This window comes from Primulina huaijiensis, chromosome 15 (assembly GCF_012295235.1).
Source record: "Primulina huaijiensis isolate GDHJ02 chromosome 15, ASM1229523v2, whole genome shotgun sequence".
NCBI classification, from domain to species: domain Eukaryota; kingdom Viridiplantae; phylum Streptophyta; class Magnoliopsida; order Lamiales; family Gesneriaceae; genus Primulina; species Primulina huaijiensis.
In genome coordinates this window covers 5,177,268-5,196,002 of record NC_133320.1, presented here as the reverse complement: position 1 = coordinate 5,196,002, position 18,735 = coordinate 5,177,268, and the positions used below count along the sequence as shown (strand labels likewise).

Sequence of the window (18,735 nt, the reverse complement as noted above, 5' to 3'; positions counted from 1 at the left end):
TTCTTTGGGTTGGGCTTGGTCAGTAGAGTCCTTAGGTGGGTTGGCTAGGATTTGGCTCAAGGTGGCTTGGGTGCGGCTCGAGTAAATTGGGAGATGGCTCGGTGGTTTTGATTAGTGGTCAATATTTCGAATTTTAGAACAAAAATTGAATCCATGGGTCAACGGGGGTGGCTCATGACTTGGAAGGGTATAATAAATAATAAAAATGCTATGTTTAAAATTTGGGATCAAAATAATGAGTTTTGGATTTATCCGGGATTTAATCGCCACACGAAACACTAATTAACGAGTTAACTGAAAAGCCTAGTTTTAAGCTTTATAAAATTATGAAAAATTATAATTAAGCTTAAATAATTATTAGAAGTCTAAGTTTTTAATTTGGGAATTTTATATTAAGGTTTGGTTTAATTCGGGATTAAAACGCATTAATACGACACATTTAAAGATTAAATTAAAAGCCCTCGATTTAAGCCAAATAAAAATATGAGAAAATTTATGTAAGCTTAAATAATTATTTGGGAAATGTTAGAGTCAATGAAATTAAGAAAAATTCAAAAAGGGGAAATTTTACGTCTATGGGTAAAACGATCTTTCTACACCTAAAAATTAGTAAACGTCATGGCAGTGCCCTGAATGCTGTTTTATGTGCTAATATGATTAATTTCTATAGTTATGGATGTTTATGGAATTTTAAATGTTAAAATGATATTTTAAACGTTTATGTGATTTTATAAGTTAAAATGATATTTTAAATGTTTAGGGAATTTTATATGTTTATGATTTAATATGTAAAAATGTTATTTTAAATGTTTTGAGGTTAAAATGATTATTTTTAAATTTTTATGATTAAATAATGATTTTTAAATGTCCATGGAGTTTTTATGATTTAAAGGTTGAAATTTAAAAGACATGTTGCATGCTTAGTTTCAAAAACAAGATTATACGTTATGCGTGATTTTTATAAAGTAATGAGAAATGTAAACGTTGAAGGAAGTGAAGTAATTGTGACTAATTCGATAATGTTGGAGATTTCGTGAGGGTGACGGTCCCAGTGGGAGCCCGACGATCGTATTTCCCGTATTACGAATATGAGGTAACGGTATGTGGTAACGGTAAGAATGAGAATATCGTGAGGGGAAAAGGCCTCAAAGGGAGCCCATTTATGGGAAAAGGCCCCAGAGGGAGCCCCGACGATCGTATTCTATTCAAAAGAGGATAGGCCAAGGCTCAATTGACCGGTGAGAGTGTCGCTGATCTCCCCGCCGCCTAGTACTGTGGTTACATGTAGATGGATCCATCGACTTTTGAGGTTTATGTCATGATGAGGAAAGTGGCAATTAACGATCTGAATTCAACAAAGGAAAAGGAATAGGAAAAGGAAAAAAAAAAGAAAAATGTTTATGATTATGAAAATGCTTTATGTTATGTCATGTTGAGGACAAAGGGAAAAGTTAAGGTTTATGTTCGCATGTCATGAAAATGTTTATGTTTAAAGTTGATACATCATTATGAAAAAATTTTATTTAAAGTTCATGCATCATAAAAAAGGTTTACGAAAATGTTCATGTTTAAAGTTTATGCATCTTCATGAAAACGATATTTTAAGTACAAGTATTTTTCACTGTTGCTTGTGGTTTTATACGTATTACTTGTTATCAAGAATATGACGTGTTGACTCACTAGGTGTGATTGATGCATGTGTTTATGATATTAATGTTATGGGAGGTCTTGATGGTTGATCTGACTAGACTGAAGGTGCACACGACCCGAGGACCAGCGCTTCTAGCTTTCCGCATTTATGATTATGATTTATGTTAAAGATTTTTACGACTTTTTATTTATACTTTTGAGTGATTTTTGAGAGATTATAGTATGGGCTGTATTTATCAAATATATAGTTGATTGTTTTAAATTTTAAAATGGTTCTAAAATATTGTTATGCAAATGTGTATGATTCGGCCGATGCTGTGTAAGGTTTTTTTTTTTAAAAAAATTTCTAGCACATTTTAAGAAAAAGAAAGGCAGACGTTTCATGGTTAAACTGCCTAGAAATAGTATTCGGTTTCAGTGTGCGATTTTAGGTGAAAACTGAAATTCCACGAAGATTTAATGCCTTTAGATCTAATTAAATTCAATTAGAAATAATTCGACTGTTAGATTTAAATAGGTTTATTAACTCGAGGAATCGTTTAATAAATAGACTTGGGGATTCACCGTAAATGTCAAGAATTAAATAATTAATTGGATTTTAACACGTGTCAACATAGTGAGTTTGGTACCGTTGTGTGTCTTAGTTATTTAGTTGAATTTGAATCCCTCCTTGATATTTGAATCCGTCGTTTTTAATTGAAATATTTTATTTAATAGTTTAGATTAATAATTCGCATATAATCTTTTTATTTATTTTGTCTAGGTTAAGTTAAGTGAATTATAGTAATTAAATATTAGTCTATGTGAGGTCGATACTTGGACTCACCATCTATTTACTATAACTTGACCTAGTCCGCTTGTTAGATTTATTCCCAACCGAAATCGTCGGTCAAAGGATAATTATGAAATTAAATATTTTGGTGTCCTCTAAGATAGTTAATCTAAGTGTCTCACACTTAATAATATAGTATAGAAGTATAGACCTAAGATTAGTATAGTGACGTCAATTTTTATTTTTTTATTAGAAAATAAACAACTATCAAATATCATTATTATCATTTAAATACGCAATATTTAATAATTATTTTCAAAAAAGTCACAAGGGATCCATCCCGCCCCCATTCAAAAATTTCAAATCTCAACGGTTCTCCCTTACATCACTTTTTCAACCCGCATTCTCTTTCCGCTATAATTCCTATCTCCCCACAAGCCCTAGAAATTTCTCCACTGGGAATCAAGAAGAAGATATTTCCAACCCATAAAATCCCTCAAAATGCCGTTAATTTCCAATTTCGAGTCGAGCGCACTCAGAACCCGTTTGGGCCAACTCTCCGATCCGTCGGACTCCACCTCTGTGCTAATGAAAAGCTCCAGCTCCCCGGAACTTTTGTTGAAATCAGTTTCTAAAGATCCTACCTTGCTGCAGGATTCTTCTCACAAAGGCAAGTCATCCAAAGATGACGAAATCGTATCCTACGCCAGTGGCAGGAGTTTTGAGTTCCGAGAAGACCCTTCCTTTTGGAAAGAGCATAGCGTTCAGGTCAGTGATTTTTCTTCACTTTTCTTTTTCCGTGTGAAGTTTATTTATTGGTTTCAATTTTTTAGTGTAGCGTTTTGAATTTTGGGATTGGAGTTAGGTTAGTGTTGAACTTTGTGCATCGTCAGTTGTGGAGGTAGCCGCTGTATGGTTCATAGAATGTTGTATTTTTTAGATTTCCTGATTCACGAAGCTCAACAGGGCTTTGATATGTTGTATTACTCAAGTTCTTTCCCACCAAGTATATTCCATGCGCGTGGAGTACAGTCTTCCACCACAAAAGAAAGTCTATGTTTAGGATGCATTTTTCTTTCCGTAGTGATACTCTGCTCTTGATTTGGTAATATACAGGTCATAATCCGAACTCGACCTTTGAGCGGTACAGAGATATCAATTCAAGGGAGCAATAAATGTGTTAAACAAGAAAGTTCCCAGACAATTATGTGGACGGGACATCCAGAGACACGATTCACCTTTGACTATGTGGCTGACGAAAATGTTAGCCAGGTACATAATCTTGCTTGATACATGCTTCTCTCGTGAGTTTATTTTTTATTCCATGGTTTTCAACTTTGTAATTTTGAATAGGAAGCGCTCTTTAAAGTAGCTGGGGTTCCAATGGTGGAGAATTGCATGGAAGGATATAATAGCTGCATGTTTGCTTATGGGCAAGTGAGTTAAAACACCTTGATCTTAAAAATTTCAAAATTACATATTGAAGGTACTCATAGCAGCTAATCATGCGATAGCCAGCTATTGACTTTTTACATTATTAATAGTCCCAGAGACTTGTGCTTACCTAATATTTTGTAACTGTTAAAACAATTTCTTACGGTAGACTTCCTCACCATTTTGATAGCTTTGTTTCATTTCGTTCATTTCATAGACTGGTAGTGGGAAAACTCACACAATGCTTGGAGATATTGAGGGGGGTACTCGGAGACATAGCATTAATTGTGGGATGATACCTAGAATCTTTGAATATTTATTCTCCAGAATTCAAAAGGTATGTAAATATGATTTATCTTTAGTAAGAAAAGAGTTGTGGATTTCTATCATCTGCTATTTATCTCGTGTTATGGAAGTTTTCTTTGATTATTCTAGGTTTACTCTAAAAGCTTACAGTTTTTTAAAGCCATTTAGCTTCTCTTTCAATAAAGGATTTGCATATGTTTGTTCTGTAGTTGGTATGTATCAATAATTTAATATGATAATAATGTGGCGTCTCGTGTTTTCACATTGTCATTGCAGGACAAAGACACTCGTAGGGAGGAAAAACTGAAATTTACATGTAAATGTTCTTTCCTAGAGATTTACAATGAACAAATCATTGATCTTTTAGATCCTTCATCTGTCAACTTACAGGTATTTCTTTTATTCAATACAAGTTGCTTCCTTTGTAACTCATCCGTACCTGGCGCGAAGCTATCTTCAAATTAAGCTGTAATTATTTATGATCACATTTTAAGGGATCAATCATCAATGGTGGATGAAACATCATGTTAAGATTTCATTTTCATGTACCAAGTAACAAAAAGTTCACTTTTTTAGTATATATTTATTTAGATAGAGGAAAAATCAGTTCATTACTCAATCATACTTTTACTAAAATTTCATAATTAACTAGACATAAGCTCATTTGGTCGAGGTAATATAGTTCAATGATGTGTTTTGGACAAATGGTAATATTAAGGATTTTCATGTTACACAATTGCAATAGCAGAAAAGGAGACTTCATATATCTATGTTGCATTCGACATGCCATCAAATTTTCCTTTTGAGCCAAAATTATGAACTAATTTAATCTTTAATTTGTTAATTCACAGATAAGAGAAGACACTAAGAAAGGTGTTTATGTTGACAATCTTACTGAGGTAGAAGTTACGAGTGCTCGAGAAGTGATCCAACAACTTATTCAGGTTTGTCAGTACCGTTATATCAGATTTTTTTATATACTTCATATTTCAGTCTCTCACCTGGTTAGTACATAATTCCTTTCACAATTATTCATTACCTGTCAATATACCGAAGACGTGTAATAATGAATTCTTGATGATTGATTTCATGACTCATCGCTTACAAGCTATCTCTCAGCATCTTATCCTGGTTTACATGATTTTTGGTCACTTTTTCAGGGCGCAGCAAATAGAAAAGTAGCCGCCACTAACATGAATATTGCTAGTAGCCGTTCTCATAGCGTGTTCACATGTATAACGGAGAGTAAGGTAGAGATGGTCACGATTTCCCTAGTCAACATGTTCCTCCAATTGTTGTATTCTGACCACGATATTTTTTGTCTTTCAGTGGGAATCCCAGGGGGTGACTCATCATCGTTTTGCTCGGCTTAATCTTGTGGATTTAGCTGGATCTGAAAGGTGAAGTAAAATAATGATAGTAAAAATCAAAGTTGTGTATCGATGTTCATTGTTTTGATGAATGCAAGTTTTCTCTCTCTCAAATAAAGGCAAAAAAGCTCCGGTGCAGAAGGTGAACGTTTAAAGGAAGCTAGTAACATCAACAAATCACTTTCTACACTGGGGTATGTTACCTATCCTTTATCATTTATATATTTCTCAGTTCAGATATTGCACCTCATCCTTAGTTTTTTATGATTTTATAGTTTACATGAGTTAAAATATGTCTTGTAACACGCAGACTTGTGATAATGAATCTTGTGAGCATTTCCAATGGGAAGTCAGTCCATGTTCCTTATAGAGACTCCAAACTGACATTTTTGCTTCAGGTGAATTATTTTGTCTCTGGATTAAGAATTATACATTTTATTCGGGTTTCATGATAAATATCCCACTAGTTATGTGTCAATGGCATTTCTTTTAAGTTCATGCTGGTCATCCTACTTATGTATTTTGGAGGCTGAATGATGTGAGGGCTGCTCTTTTGTTGGTGTCAATTCAATAAATTGGATTCCAACTTCTATTCTTCTCTTTTCTGTATGTTGGCACAAATATTTCCTTTACCGTTCATAAAATTGAATTGTGTGAATAGTACTTTTGAAGATCTAATAGCTAAAACTTAAATAATTTTTAGCACTTCAATTAAAGATCATTTTTTTTATTCTACCTCATTCTGCAGGATTCGCTAGGAGGAAATGCCAAAACAATTATTATTGCAAATATCAGCCCCTCCATAAGGTCAGATCTTCTTTGACATTCACTATTGGAGGAAGCATTGCACTATTGATTTTCTTCCACATTTATGACAAACTCGTTAGAGTTTGCGATGAAAGTCACAAAGAACTGTGCTATACCTTGCAGCTGCTCACTGGAGACTTTGAGCACTTTAAAGTTTGCTCAACGTGCCAAGTTTATAAAAAATCATGTAAGTAGCTTTGCTCCATTCTATGGCTCAAACAATCTTTCCTTTCTAGAATTAGAAATAACAAACTCAACCTGTACTGTAAACAAAATTTTAGTAACGTGTAGAGTCATGCAAAAAGGTTGGTCATGAGCTACAAATTTTGAACATCAGGTGTCAGAAAATTTTATTATATCACTCGAACCTACCATAGCACTTTTTCCTGTAAGTTAAAGCTGTTTTTAGTTATTTCCTTACTCTCTTTATGTTGCTTTATAGGCTATTGTAAATGAAGATGCTTCTGGAGATGTGCTGGCTTTGAGGCTTGAGAACCAAAATCTCAAGGTATCAACTACAGTTCAAATTCCTATCTGGATACACCACCTCCCCCCAACCACCACCACCACCACCACCAAACCCCAGCATGGACATTGAAATGGGCATTCAGGGAATGTGTTGTTGTTTAAGTTTCAATGCCACCATTAATTAAGATTTCTCATGGCAGTGATTTTTACGTCTAAAAATAATTAATTATCACGATAATTTAATCAGTTTTATGGTTTTGCATTCATTTTTATTCTGTTTCAGAAATGGTAATCATGAGGAAAAACCAAATGGTGTGTTAATAACGATGTCATCAGGTTTTCACAATTTAGTAGATCTTTCGGCTCAACAAATAACCATTTTAGACTGTACGGTTTGATCATATCGTGTATAACTTAGAGAGGTATTGAATTCAATATTTAAAAGAGGTGTTCTCTATGTTTGAAACATCATTTAGTTACTTTTCTGCATCAGTATTCAAATCATTTTCTGAGTGATGTTATGGTTGATCATTTTCATTTATGTGAACGCTAGAAAGAAGTATCTCGTTTGCGAAGTCTAGTCAATGGAGGAGCTGAAAGCCATGATGATGATGTCTTATCAGTACCCTTTCCAGGATCTCCAGGTCCCTTTAAATGGGATGGGCTTCATGGATTTTCAAGTCCTCTTATATCTGATAAGAAGATGACACATGTATGTTCACTAATCTCTGTGTATGAGAGAGTGTATTACTCGATTTATAACCATATTTTTGTAGCTTAAGAAAAAAGAGTATGAAGTTGCCCTTGTCGGAGCTTTCCGGAGGGAAAAAGATAAAGATACAGTACTGCAGGCATTGGCAGCAGAGAATCAGGCAGCATTGCGGTTGGTATGTACATTCTGATTTGAGTTCTTGTCGAATTCATTTTCTTCCTCAAAGAATTCTTTCACGAGTATGAATAAGTAAATGAAATTCATGCGCAGCAGAATATTGTGATGCTAAGACCTTGTTTGCTTTTGTTTTTTGGCAATAAATTTTCTTCTCTGAAATAAGAAATTTGGAGTCTCGCTGAATATACTATGATTCATCTATTGGGGTATAATTCTTTTATGCGTAGATTAGAACAGGTATATCCCAATAGAATTCTTCAAGTATTCGGACAATTTAATTTGTTGTGTATATGGTGTGTAACAGGTGAAACAGAGAGAAGATGAGATTCATGAGTTGAAAATGAGATTAAGATTTCGAGAAAGTGGATTAAAAAGACTAGAAGCTGTTGCTTCTGGAAAGATCTCTGCCGAGATTCACTTGCTGAAAGAAAAAGAGGAACATTTAAAAGAAATAGAGGTACTACGTGCTCAGGTAGACCGTAACCAGGATGCAACAAGATTTGCTATGGAGAATTTACGCTTAAAAGAAGAGGTTAAAAGGCATGTTTATGCTTTGTATGCTTTCCTGTCATTTATTATCGAAAAACAATAATAGTTAACCAAGTATAGATCTTTTCATTTCTGTCAAATTCACCATTTTCAGTAAGCTCAGCAAGCACATGCAACGGCTTAACTCTTTAGGAGTTGAAATGGCTATACTTAGATTTTCTGTTGTTTAAACTCTTGATTTTTACATCCTTTTTTTCTTTCGTTTTTTCCCTGTATTGCTCTCCATTTGCTTGCACAATTTGTTCTTTCCTCTTTCTAATCTAATGCATTATTTTAATTTATTCGAAATCCAGGCTGAAGTCGTTTGTTGAGGAAGGTGAACAGGAAAGAATGAGTGAACAAATTATTATCCTAGAAAACAAGGTGTTTATTACTCAAAACCTGGTTTTGTATCCTTTTGTGTGTCATCCTTCTGTTGATATAGAACTGAAGTGAATAATGACAGAGTTTAATTTGTAATCGTTGCTTAAAATTTTTTTTTATCTGTGAAAATTGTATTGTCTATACTTTATAATTGCATCTTCCAAATTGAATGTTGCTGTGACCCTTCAATTTTTAATTTATGCAATTTCTTTCATGTCAATTGTTGGTTGCATTGTTCTCAAGCACTATCTTGTTGCTGCAGTTGCTTGAAGCTCTTGAATGGAAACTCATGCATGAAACAGATCCCACAAACAATCAGGTTCTTATCTTTTCCAGAGATTTGAATAATTCTTTGCTTAGATTATAGCTCACGAAGCTGAAAGATATTTCATTTTCATCGTACAGAAAGAAAGTTCTCTTAAGATGATTGATAATCAGAGTGATAGTAACTTTCTAAATCCAGGGCTGGCAATTGAAAAAGTAAGTCGACCATGTTACGCTTTTCTTTAGCATTGACACTGGAATTGCGTCAATTTAATCTACGAAAATGTGGCTTGAGCAATAACTGATAAACAAGCTTTAAGATGATAGATACTTAACATGGTGATTTGTTGGGAGGCCTGGTCAAAATAAAAATCATGAAGAGAATGAATTTTGTTTTCACCCAATCAAAACGGGTTTAAACATCATGATAAGAATAAATCTCTGTAATCATCAACTCTAATATGTTCTCCCTGGTGTTGTCGATAAGAATAAATCTCAGTAATTATTTACTCTAATTTTATAGCAGCTGACTTTTAACAAGCACAATGCATTTGGTTGATATATGCTAGTATATTTCTACAGGAATCTGCATCACCTTGGCGCTCCTCAATTAACGAGGAGAATGAGTTTTTGCGCATTCAGGTATCTTTATTTCTGCGAGTTTCTTTTGTTTAAAAAGAAAATGAGTTGGTTTCTAAAATGGAGCATGTTTTCTCTTTTGTTTGGTCCTCTTCTACCTTCTAGTTATCTGTAAATTTTGCTTGCCATTTTCTCTCAGGCAATTCAGAATCAGTCAGAGCTTGACTCACTTCGCAAGAAACTCGACTTGTGTGCTGATGAAAAAGAAAAGTTAGAGAGGTGACTTTAACCAAATCTAACATTTATTTCTACTACTTGAGCATATGATAAATTTTCAGTATGGTTGTTGTCACTCTGCTTTTTAATGATTCTTAAGCTAAACTAGAAGTATTAGATATTGCAAATTTCAAAATACTACCTGCGAAAACGACTTTTTTGTGTAATTTCCAGTCCCTCTTACATACCGGTGCCTTCATGTTTGAAAAAAAAAAATACAGGCAAGTAATTGACTTGGCTAAAGAGCTCGAGGCTCAGAAACTATCCAAAAACACCTTAGCCGAAGGAGGAGTGCAGAAGGGACTAGCTGACTTTCCTTTTTCATTGAATGATCACATCCCTAATATTGGGCAAAGCGATCCATTGGAACTTAAAACGATGGTCGATGCAATTGCATCTGCCAGCCAAAGAGAAGCAGAAGCACATGAAATGGCAATTTTCTTGTCCAAAGAGAATGACGAGTTGAGGATGAAACTTAAGGTCTTAATTGACGATAACAATAAACTTATTGATTTGTATGAGAGAGTGGCAGCTGAAAACAATAAAAGGAGCTCAGATGAAACTGAAGAACACAACTGCCACCCTGCTAAAGTAGCTGAACAGAAGGAACTGGAGATGAAAATAGAGTTTGCGAATCTAAAGCATCAACTTGCCGAAATGCATGAAGAAAATGATAAATTGTTGAGTCTATATGAGAAGGCCATGCGAGAGAGGGATGAGTATAAAAGAGTTATTGCTTCTGATCAACATAAAAACATAGACAATAAACAAGATTTGAGCTGTCAGGAAAAGCTTGTTGACATTGATGGAGGCCCATGTCTCAGGTTTTGTGACAGTTCTATTTCCATCACGGATATATTCAAGAGGGAAGAAAAGGGTTTTGTTAATCCAGTGCAAATGATTGAGGATTTGATGGAGGAAACTTGTCTGAATGAATCTAACTCGCACATAGATAGTAAGCAATCTCTTGATGAAGTCATGAAGAATGACGAGTCTGAACCATGTGATCAAGAAAGAATGGAAATAGATGAGCTAAAATTACCCATAGAACTAGAAGACAGCAACATGTTGATAAAGAACACTGATGAAAATTGTCGTGCAGGAACCAATTTGGAGATGCAAGACAAGTTGCCAATCATTCCTTTGGACGTACCTAAAGATTTAAATTTAATAAGAAATAAGCTTGTTGAGGCACAAGAAAAGCTTTCATACTCCGCAGAAATGGTAAGTATGTTTGGTTCACTTGAGAGAGCAATGGTCCGTGAAGATGTTCTTTCAGAAGAAATTGGCAAATTGGATATCCTTTTTCAGGCAAAGCAGCAAGAATGTGCATCGCTCAAACTCCTTTTTTCAGAGCTTCAGGAGAGAAAAGGCCTGTTTAACAAGAAATTGTTGGCTCTCAGAAACTCTTTGACAAGTTTTTCTTCTTCTTTTAGCTACTTTGAACAGCTTGAGGCTCAAGCAAGAACGAGCCTCAATACTTCTTTACAACATCAATTTGAGAGAAAAGAGAAGTTGACACGTCTTGAAGCCTCCAAGGATGAACTGACAAATTCAATTTTGAAGCTTAAACAATCCGAAACTCAGTTGAAGAGCAGGATTGAACAATTGAGATTAAAAATGGATGAAGAAAATCGGAAACTGGAAAATGATAAGGTTCTCTTTGCCATTGATAATGTTGAGAAAACTGCTAGTGACACTGCAAAAAAGAACTGGCAGCTGAGTGGCAAAGCTACCGACCTACTGAATTCTGAGGAACAGAAAACAAAGCTGCAAAATCTAATAAAGCAGGATAAAGAAAAACTCGTGGACACTCGAAAGGAAACTGAAACTGTGAAAGAGAGGTTAGAAAAAGTTAACAATAAAATGCAAACACTTGAACTGGAGGTGCAGAAAGAGAATCTGTTTGTAGAAGAGTTGGCCCGCAAGCTTCAAGGCATCACTGAAGAAAAAGAAATGCTTTTAAAGGTCAAAGAGAATGGAGGTCACGAATTGGAGTACATTATTCTCGAATACTACCAATGCTTGTTTGAAGCAGATGTAAAGGAGGAAGAAATGAAGATGATGGACGATGAATTGGTAGAAGAAACTCGAAAAATAGAAGGTTTGCATAGAGCAAAAGCTGAAGCCACATCGAGAAAGAAGCAGATGCTTGAAGCCATGGCATGCAGTTCATGCTATGTGTCTGAAAAGGTGGAGGCAGATGTTCGTAATGTACAACTCTCAATTGAGGAACTGAACTCTTTGCTTAAAAAAATGTAATTCAGAGGAGAGTCATTTCTCTGTGTTATTGTCACTTGCACATTTATTTTTTCAAATGAATGAGATTTATGACGGTCTTCTCAAGTTTACATCTCCTATTTCTGCTAAGCACGCTGAGGAATTTGAGGTATTGTGAAAAAAATTTATTATGTAGGAACAAATTACAAAGTTAAGTCATCAGTGAATATTATTATATATATAACATTAAGTTTCAATTATCTACCTACGATACAAATACAAATAAATTGCACCAATTTTTTTTTTTTTTAACAAATCAAAATAAGAATGGAATAATTGATGAAAATTAGTATCATAAACGTTTATAGTTTGTCGCTATAAATCAGATAGGCAATATCAATGGTAACTTAGTTCATTCATAGTTTAAAATATCGAAATGAATTACCGTCAATAATCTATCAAAGTGCAAATTAAAGATGACAATGAGTCGGGTTTAAATACGTAAGACAAGTCTAAATTCGATCAAATGGGTTGCAGGTTTAGACCTCATCAATGGGTTTAAAAACCGGCACGAGACGCTTTAATAAATATGCCCCAATATATATATATATGTGTNTAACTTTGATGAATGTATTAATTTTTGAATTTTTTATACTATGTGATTACTAGAATTGAAACATGTCTAGATTGGAACCGGGTTTTGGGGCAGGTCTCGGGTCCAATTTTTGCTGGAAGAGTATCAAGTTTCGGCAAACCTATCCATTACAGAGAGGTTTCGAGTTAATGTAGGAATATGATGATTTTTAAAGTATCATTAGTCTAAAATAATAATGGTAAGAAACCAACAATTTATTTTTTTTATATAATTTTCATCACATATTATAGTTTATCTCAACTATTAAATGGCACCCAAAAAAAAAACTTTAATATGAATATGAATTGTTTTTCCTATTGGGAAAATGTGATTATTTTTTTAAAGCCGCCCTGTTTCTAGAAAGTCATTTCCCTTGCTTTATCCAAGCCACTCACAACATTCATTTAAGGATGAATTTGTCCACTTACTCAAACGAGTTGGACCATAAATATATATATACACGCACATGTATGTATGCATATAATAATAACAACGACGCCGACGCCGATGCCGACGACGATAAAAATAATAAATAATATTTGTACTTCATTCTATATAATATGCACCATACTATATAAATAAATTTCGATTCGATTTATTTAGTGATATGAGTTTTTTAAATTTTTTTAAAAAAAGATGTTATACAAATACAAGTTAATATCGCATGCAAATCTAATTTCGCTTTCATTTGTTCATAGGGTTGACCGGAGCACTAAGTCGGCAACCTGTAACCAATTTTTCTTAAATAAACAAATAAATTAAGAGTAGGTATATTGTGAGACGGTCTCACGAATATTTATCTGTGAGACGAGTCAACCCTATCGATATTCACAATAAAAAGTAATACTCTTAACATAAAAAATAATACTTTTCATGGATGACCAAAATAAGATATCAATCTCACAAAATACGACTCGTGAGAACGTCTCACACAAGTTTTTGCCATAAATTAATTAGCCCCATAAACAATAGATTTCAAGTTAATTAATTATATATATATATATTAAAAATAAAGTCCCATATTTTAATTGTATTTTAATTATATATTTTACCAGTTGAGACAAAAAATTGTTTAGACAAATATCCTTTATGTTGTACTTTTGGACAGAAGGATTTAAATTATTTTCATTTGTTGGATATGTTACACAAATATTTATTCACAATGAATTTCAAATTCTCATCATATTGAAGTCGTTTAAAATTCATTGTGGTTAATATAATCATAATATAAATAGTAATAAGATTGATTTGATTTTTCTCCATTTAATTTATTAATATTAAAAATAAAATAGAATCATGAATTTAAAATGATTAAATTCAAAATAGAAATTATAATTTTTAATATAATATAACAAATAAAAATAATTGGAGCAACCATAGTTGACCAATATACGGCTGGATGAAAACGACAGAATTATTATAAATGAGTTTTTTTTTAAAAAAAACTCAAACTATATTATATTGTCACGATTAAAATTATATCACACGCTTTAATTTTTCAAAATATCAGAGTTAAGAGTATAAATTTTGTTTATCATATAGCCATTATTTGAATTTAGAAAATTTTCAATTCACTATACATGATAAATGATATAATTATATATATTAATAATGTCCGGTTCGAAGATGAACGATGTAAAAGTAGGTCATATCTATATTCGTGAGATGAATCACCCTTATTCATATTTACAATAAAAATAAATATATTTGACATAAAAAGTAATATTTTTTCGTGAATGACCCATATAGAATATCCGTTTAACAAAATTAACTCGTGAGATTGTCTCACATGAGTTTTTGTGATGATTTAAATAGGAAAACATATATTTTTTAAAAAAATGAGCTTAAAGAGATGAATTAGAAGAATGTTTGATCAATAGTTATAGTTTATCATATCAATATTTTCGAGACGAACATGTCAGAATAAGATTGTTCCGTACGGATTAACTTGCCATTTTGCTTGTTTATGTGGGATTCGAGAATTTAACGAAAATACGTAAATTTTGAAGGGAAAAAAAATAATCAATACTATTTATATATATTAGAAAATTTTCCATCTTTTCCCCTACAAAGAGAGTTCCTTCTGGAGTTGTCCTCTATTTTCAGCCACATTCAAACTCCAGTTGCTTCACTTCAATCCAAGATTCCAGCATTCATTTCACTGTCCATGACTTGTTTTTTCATGACATAATGAAGGGAAAAACCGTGATAGAGTCACCGGTGGCGGTGGAACGGCGGTCGACATCACCGAAAATTAACGCCAAAGACTGGGGTCATCGGAGCAGGATGGGGGAGACGGCGGGGGATTGCATGGCGATTTGCTGCTGCTGCCCATGCGCAATGATTCATTTCTTCATCCTCGGGGTGTATCTCCTCCCCGCCGCGCTGTGGCGGAGGAAGAAGAGGAGAAGATTATTGAAAAAATCGAGGAAAATTTTGTCAGATGAAGAGGGGTTCGATCATCGGAAGGGAAACACTAATTCAAGAATTTCTATGAGTATGTTCGGTTTCTACGGAGATGAAGACCGGTGGTCAAGCGACGGTGAGGATGGCAGCAGCAAAAACGACGCCGTAGACTGGGATAACGAGATGTGGGATCAGTTCCGTGGAGCTGGGTTCTGGAGAAGCAATTCCGAAAGAAACTGATCGATTTTCTTGAAATATGTGTCAAGTTCAAAAAGAAGAAAAAATGGAGGGTCGAAAATGTAGAAAGGAACATCCAGCGGCATGAACTGTTGTTTGTAGGGATAGAAAGATCAGAGTTGTGTTCGATCCAACGTTAAAGCAAAATCCTCGTACCATTTAAACAAATCGAAAGGACCGACAAGTTTATATCCAGTTCATATAATAGCGCTTATAGATGTATGGACGTATGCATGAGGATTATATATTTCATATCTTTTGGTTGTATTGAAAAGATTTATGTAGTTACTGATTCAGATTCTACGAACTTCAAGGTTTCGTGAAATACAGTTTTGCTTGGCTTGATTGTTAAATCTTGGGACTGAGATAGGGTGATTGATTGCTTTTGTTTTTCAATAATCATGTGGGTCATATCCAACTAAAACATTTATTTTCTTGAAAAAATAATAATTTGGATTTTGGTTTATTTTTATATGTTATTATTATTTTAATGAAATAACAGAGACATGATTATTACTGAGAAATTGGAGCTGCTCAAACTCAAGAAATTAGAAGGATACAAATCAAGGCACCTTCCTCTTTTAATCCTTGCAATGGTTGCAAAACCGAAGAAACACACTTCAAACCAGCACAAACTAATTCACATAGGTTATGCAAGTCCAGAAATCTTGTCACACTGATTTATTATTATTTATTATTGTAGCCGATGCGGAAATTTAAACCTCACAAATTCAAGACTTTTCTGCGGCTCTGTTCTGCAACCATTCATAGAATTTAACCTGCGAAGCCATTGTGTCCAACCTGTATAACTGAAACCAGTGGTTAGCAATTTCCAGTCCGAAAGTACCTCCAACCACAGCTCCAAAAGCAAAAGATAAAGCTGCACCTGCATGATGAAATGGCAGTTTTCACGTGAGTTTCTTTTCCAAACCAACCGACCGTTGCTCTCCTAGGACTTCCCACAAAGATCATCATTTGTTATTTTAATAAATTATGGTTGGATCGAGTATTTGTTGCCGTATTAATATCTGTATAACTCAAAAAATTTAAATCATTCAACAATGTAAACTCTATGTCGGTAAAACAGTAACACAGGGCAGCAGAGAATTGTTGCATTCTAATAGGTATCACGAGAAGAAAGGGACAGAAGTTTCTTCGCACAACCTGTAGAACAAGCAAACATGTGTAGGAAGGTCTTTTTAGACGTTTATTAACGATGGAGCTTGGGAAAAGAGTGAACACGAAATAGGAGGTTCATTTTCGACTTACGATCAAACAACGGATGGCATATGTAATCCACTCATCCTATGTAAAATATGGAAAAAATAACAAAGGTTTGGTGAGATAAGTGATAAGCCGAGTAGTTGTAATTGCTGAAAAGGCGCATGAGTTTTTTCACTAGTCCAAAAATATTTCCAGAGTCCAAAAAAACTCGTAACCGCAGAATGCACAAAACAATCAGCTCAATGGTAAAAAGACTCATGGACATGGACACGAAATGATAACATACCATGAGGACTCCTAGACCACTTCCAAGCACATCCAGCAGTTGACACTGCTCCAACAGCGGCCCCTGCAACACCAAATGTGGCTGCTTCCCTAGCAGTCTTCAGCTGAAGCAACAGACAAGAAAAACTCTATAACCCATCAAGCCCCAAAAATACAATAAAACTAATTTCTAACACTTTCTTTCAAGCAAAGATAATTAACGCATATCTCAGAAATTCATATTGCAAATAAAAAGGAGAAAGTATAATAACAGAATCATATGCAAAACAATCACAGTTCGCAAATGGAATGTAAATTCATTTACATGATTCCACAAGGATGCCAACGGGCAAGAATTACACTCGTAGAAGAAATTTAAAATGCAGAAGAAAACGGTGCGAGAACACTATGCAGACAAACACACTTGTAGTTTACACAAGACTCTTGAGTAGAATTACATTCATGGATATAATCCAGACTTACCGTAAAGAAAAACCTCATTCACAAACACGTAAAAGCATAAATATATGCATAAAGGGTGAAAACACAACTACATAAGTCTAAAGATATCCGTCGAATTGATCTAATCTATGACCCTTTACGAATGGGTACACAACTCCTGCCTTTCCTTAATAAGTTCAATACTTAACGTATCGATTGTTACGAAAAAAAATAACCCTTTATTGCATGAGAACTACTCAATTAATGGGAGTAAAGCTTCTTGTACTCATTTTTTGGTATACATAGCAAACAAGAGCATCTCAGTTAGCATTTCAAAAATGGAAATTCCATCTATTCCTATACAAACAACATGCTCCCAATGAAAAACTAAGCAGATTGTAACAGTATATGAGCAAAAACCAGGACCATGAACAGAAAAATGAGAAATAAGATAACACATTTTGACACAAACTATATAAAGTAAATACCGCCATATAATTTCAATCACAAATACCGAATTTACAATGCTAAGAAACATATTAAGTAAACTAAAAGGAGCATGCAGACCTACCATTAGCATCGAATCACATCCTTTTTAATCATCAGAAAAAAACGAAAGAAGTAAAATAAAAACCCAGATGTAAAATGCCCAGCTTCGAAGATGTATAATCGACACATAACACGAATATCAGACAAAGCAATGAAAACATAAAGAATTTTAAGGCGTTTAGCATAGATGGGAATATACAGTGGGGCCATGAATGGGGTCAGATGCAATGAACTCTTCGACAACAGAGGAATCCCAGCGGGGCAACGGCTCCTCCGGCTTAATAAATCTGAAATAATTATCTAGAAATGAAAATCTCTCGCCCCAGAATTCCTTGTACCCATCCCAGTGTTTCCTCAAGAACGATTTCGATTCCTGTGTTTCACTCATTTTTCTCTACCTAATTTTTTCTGGGATTCGATCGAATTTGGGGGAACAACCAAAATTTGTAGATTGAATTTTGTCTGCTCGGTGGTGTTGACAGCAGCAACTGCTGAGTTATTATTGGCTACATCGAGACCACGGTACCATAACCTACTTTGTGATGGCTTGTTTTCTTTATTATTCCATCTGAATANTTCTTTCTTCCGAATTATATATTAGTTTATATTTATTTTAGTTTTATTACAATAATTTGTTTGATGCATTGAGTTTTAGAATCTCATTTCTTCCTTTAAACACGAACATTGGATAAGAAAAACTTAGCAAACTATTTCACAGAATATAAATTTCTATTTTATGAAGATTTTTTGCATATAGAAAAATTTTGAGTAATTCTTTTCTCGTGGGTATTTTTAACTTTTATTGTTTATTTTATATCTTCTTATATTGTCTTATTCATTATTATTATTTTATCTATTTTCCGATTATATATTATATATTATGAAAGTGTATACAAAAAACTTTTTACCTCATTTTCAAATGACAAAATTTTTAGTATTGTTTAAATATTATCAACGTATCACAGTAACTAAATAATTATTACTAATTATTTCTTCATCATTATTATTATAACGCAACTCAATAGAGCTAGGT

General features: G+C 33.9%; 2 protein-coding genes across 2 annotated transcripts; one reads left to right on the top strand and one right to left on the bottom strand.

Annotated features, from left to right (window-relative positions):
- The first annotated feature begins 2,786 nt into the window (after positions 1-2,786).
- Positions 2,787-12,103, top strand: LOC140959889 (kinesin-like protein KIN-12E). Its single transcript, XM_073417923.1, has 21 exons — positions 2,787-3,190; positions 3,539-3,694; positions 3,776-3,859; positions 4,074-4,193; positions 4,439-4,552; positions 5,014-5,106; positions 5,323-5,412; positions 5,492-5,562; positions 5,652-5,726; positions 5,843-5,930; positions 6,281-6,339; positions 6,463-6,526; positions 6,782-6,847; positions 7,361-7,519; positions 7,590-7,694; positions 8,001-8,236; positions 8,539-8,608; positions 8,871-8,927; positions 9,455-9,514; positions 9,651-9,730; positions 9,949-12,103. The coding sequence occupies exons 1-21, from the start codon at positions 2,924-2,926 to the stop codon at positions 11,987-11,989; spliced, it is 4,155 nt and encodes a 1,384-aa protein (XP_073274024.1). The 5' UTR covers positions 2,787-2,923; the 3' UTR covers positions 11,990-12,103.
- A 3,617-nt stretch (positions 12,104-15,720) lies between these two features.
- On the bottom strand, positions 15,721-18,224 carry LOC140960291 (succinate dehydrogenase subunit 6, mitochondrial). The gene is made up of 3 exons (XM_073418501.1): positions 17,902-18,224; positions 16,735-16,837; positions 15,721-16,110 (listed from the first exon to the last, which is right to left on the bottom strand). The coding sequence occupies exons 1-3, from the start codon at positions 18,088-18,090 to the stop codon at positions 15,956-15,958; spliced, it is 447 nt and encodes a 148-aa protein (XP_073274602.1). The 5' UTR covers positions 18,091-18,224; the 3' UTR covers positions 15,721-15,955.
- Positions 18,225-18,735: the final 511 nt, after the last annotated feature.

Coding starts and splice junctions, on each gene's coding strand:
- LOC140959889 (XM_073417923.1), top strand. CDS start 2,924: ATGCCGTTAATTTCCAATTTCGAGTCGAGCGCACTCAGAACCCGTTTG. Junction 7,520..7,589: donor CTGATAAGAAGATGACACAT/GTATGTTCACTA, acceptor TTGTAGCTTAAG/AAAAAAGAGTATGAAGTTGC. Junction 9,731..9,948: donor GAAAAAGAAAAGTTAGAGAG/GTGACTTTAACC, acceptor AAAAAAATACAG/GCAAGTAATTGACTTGGCTA.
- LOC140960291 (XM_073418501.1), bottom strand. CDS start 18,090: ATGAGTGAAACACAGGAATCGAAATCGTTCTTGAGGAAACACTGGGAT. Junction 16,838..17,901: donor ACCCCATTCATGGCCCCACT/GTATATTCCCAT, acceptor CTGTTGCTTCAG/CTGAAGACTGCTAGGGAAGC. Junction 16,111..16,734: donor GTGGTCTAGGAGTCCTCATG/GTATGTTATCAT, acceptor TTCATCATGCAG/GTGCAGCTTTATCTTTTGCT.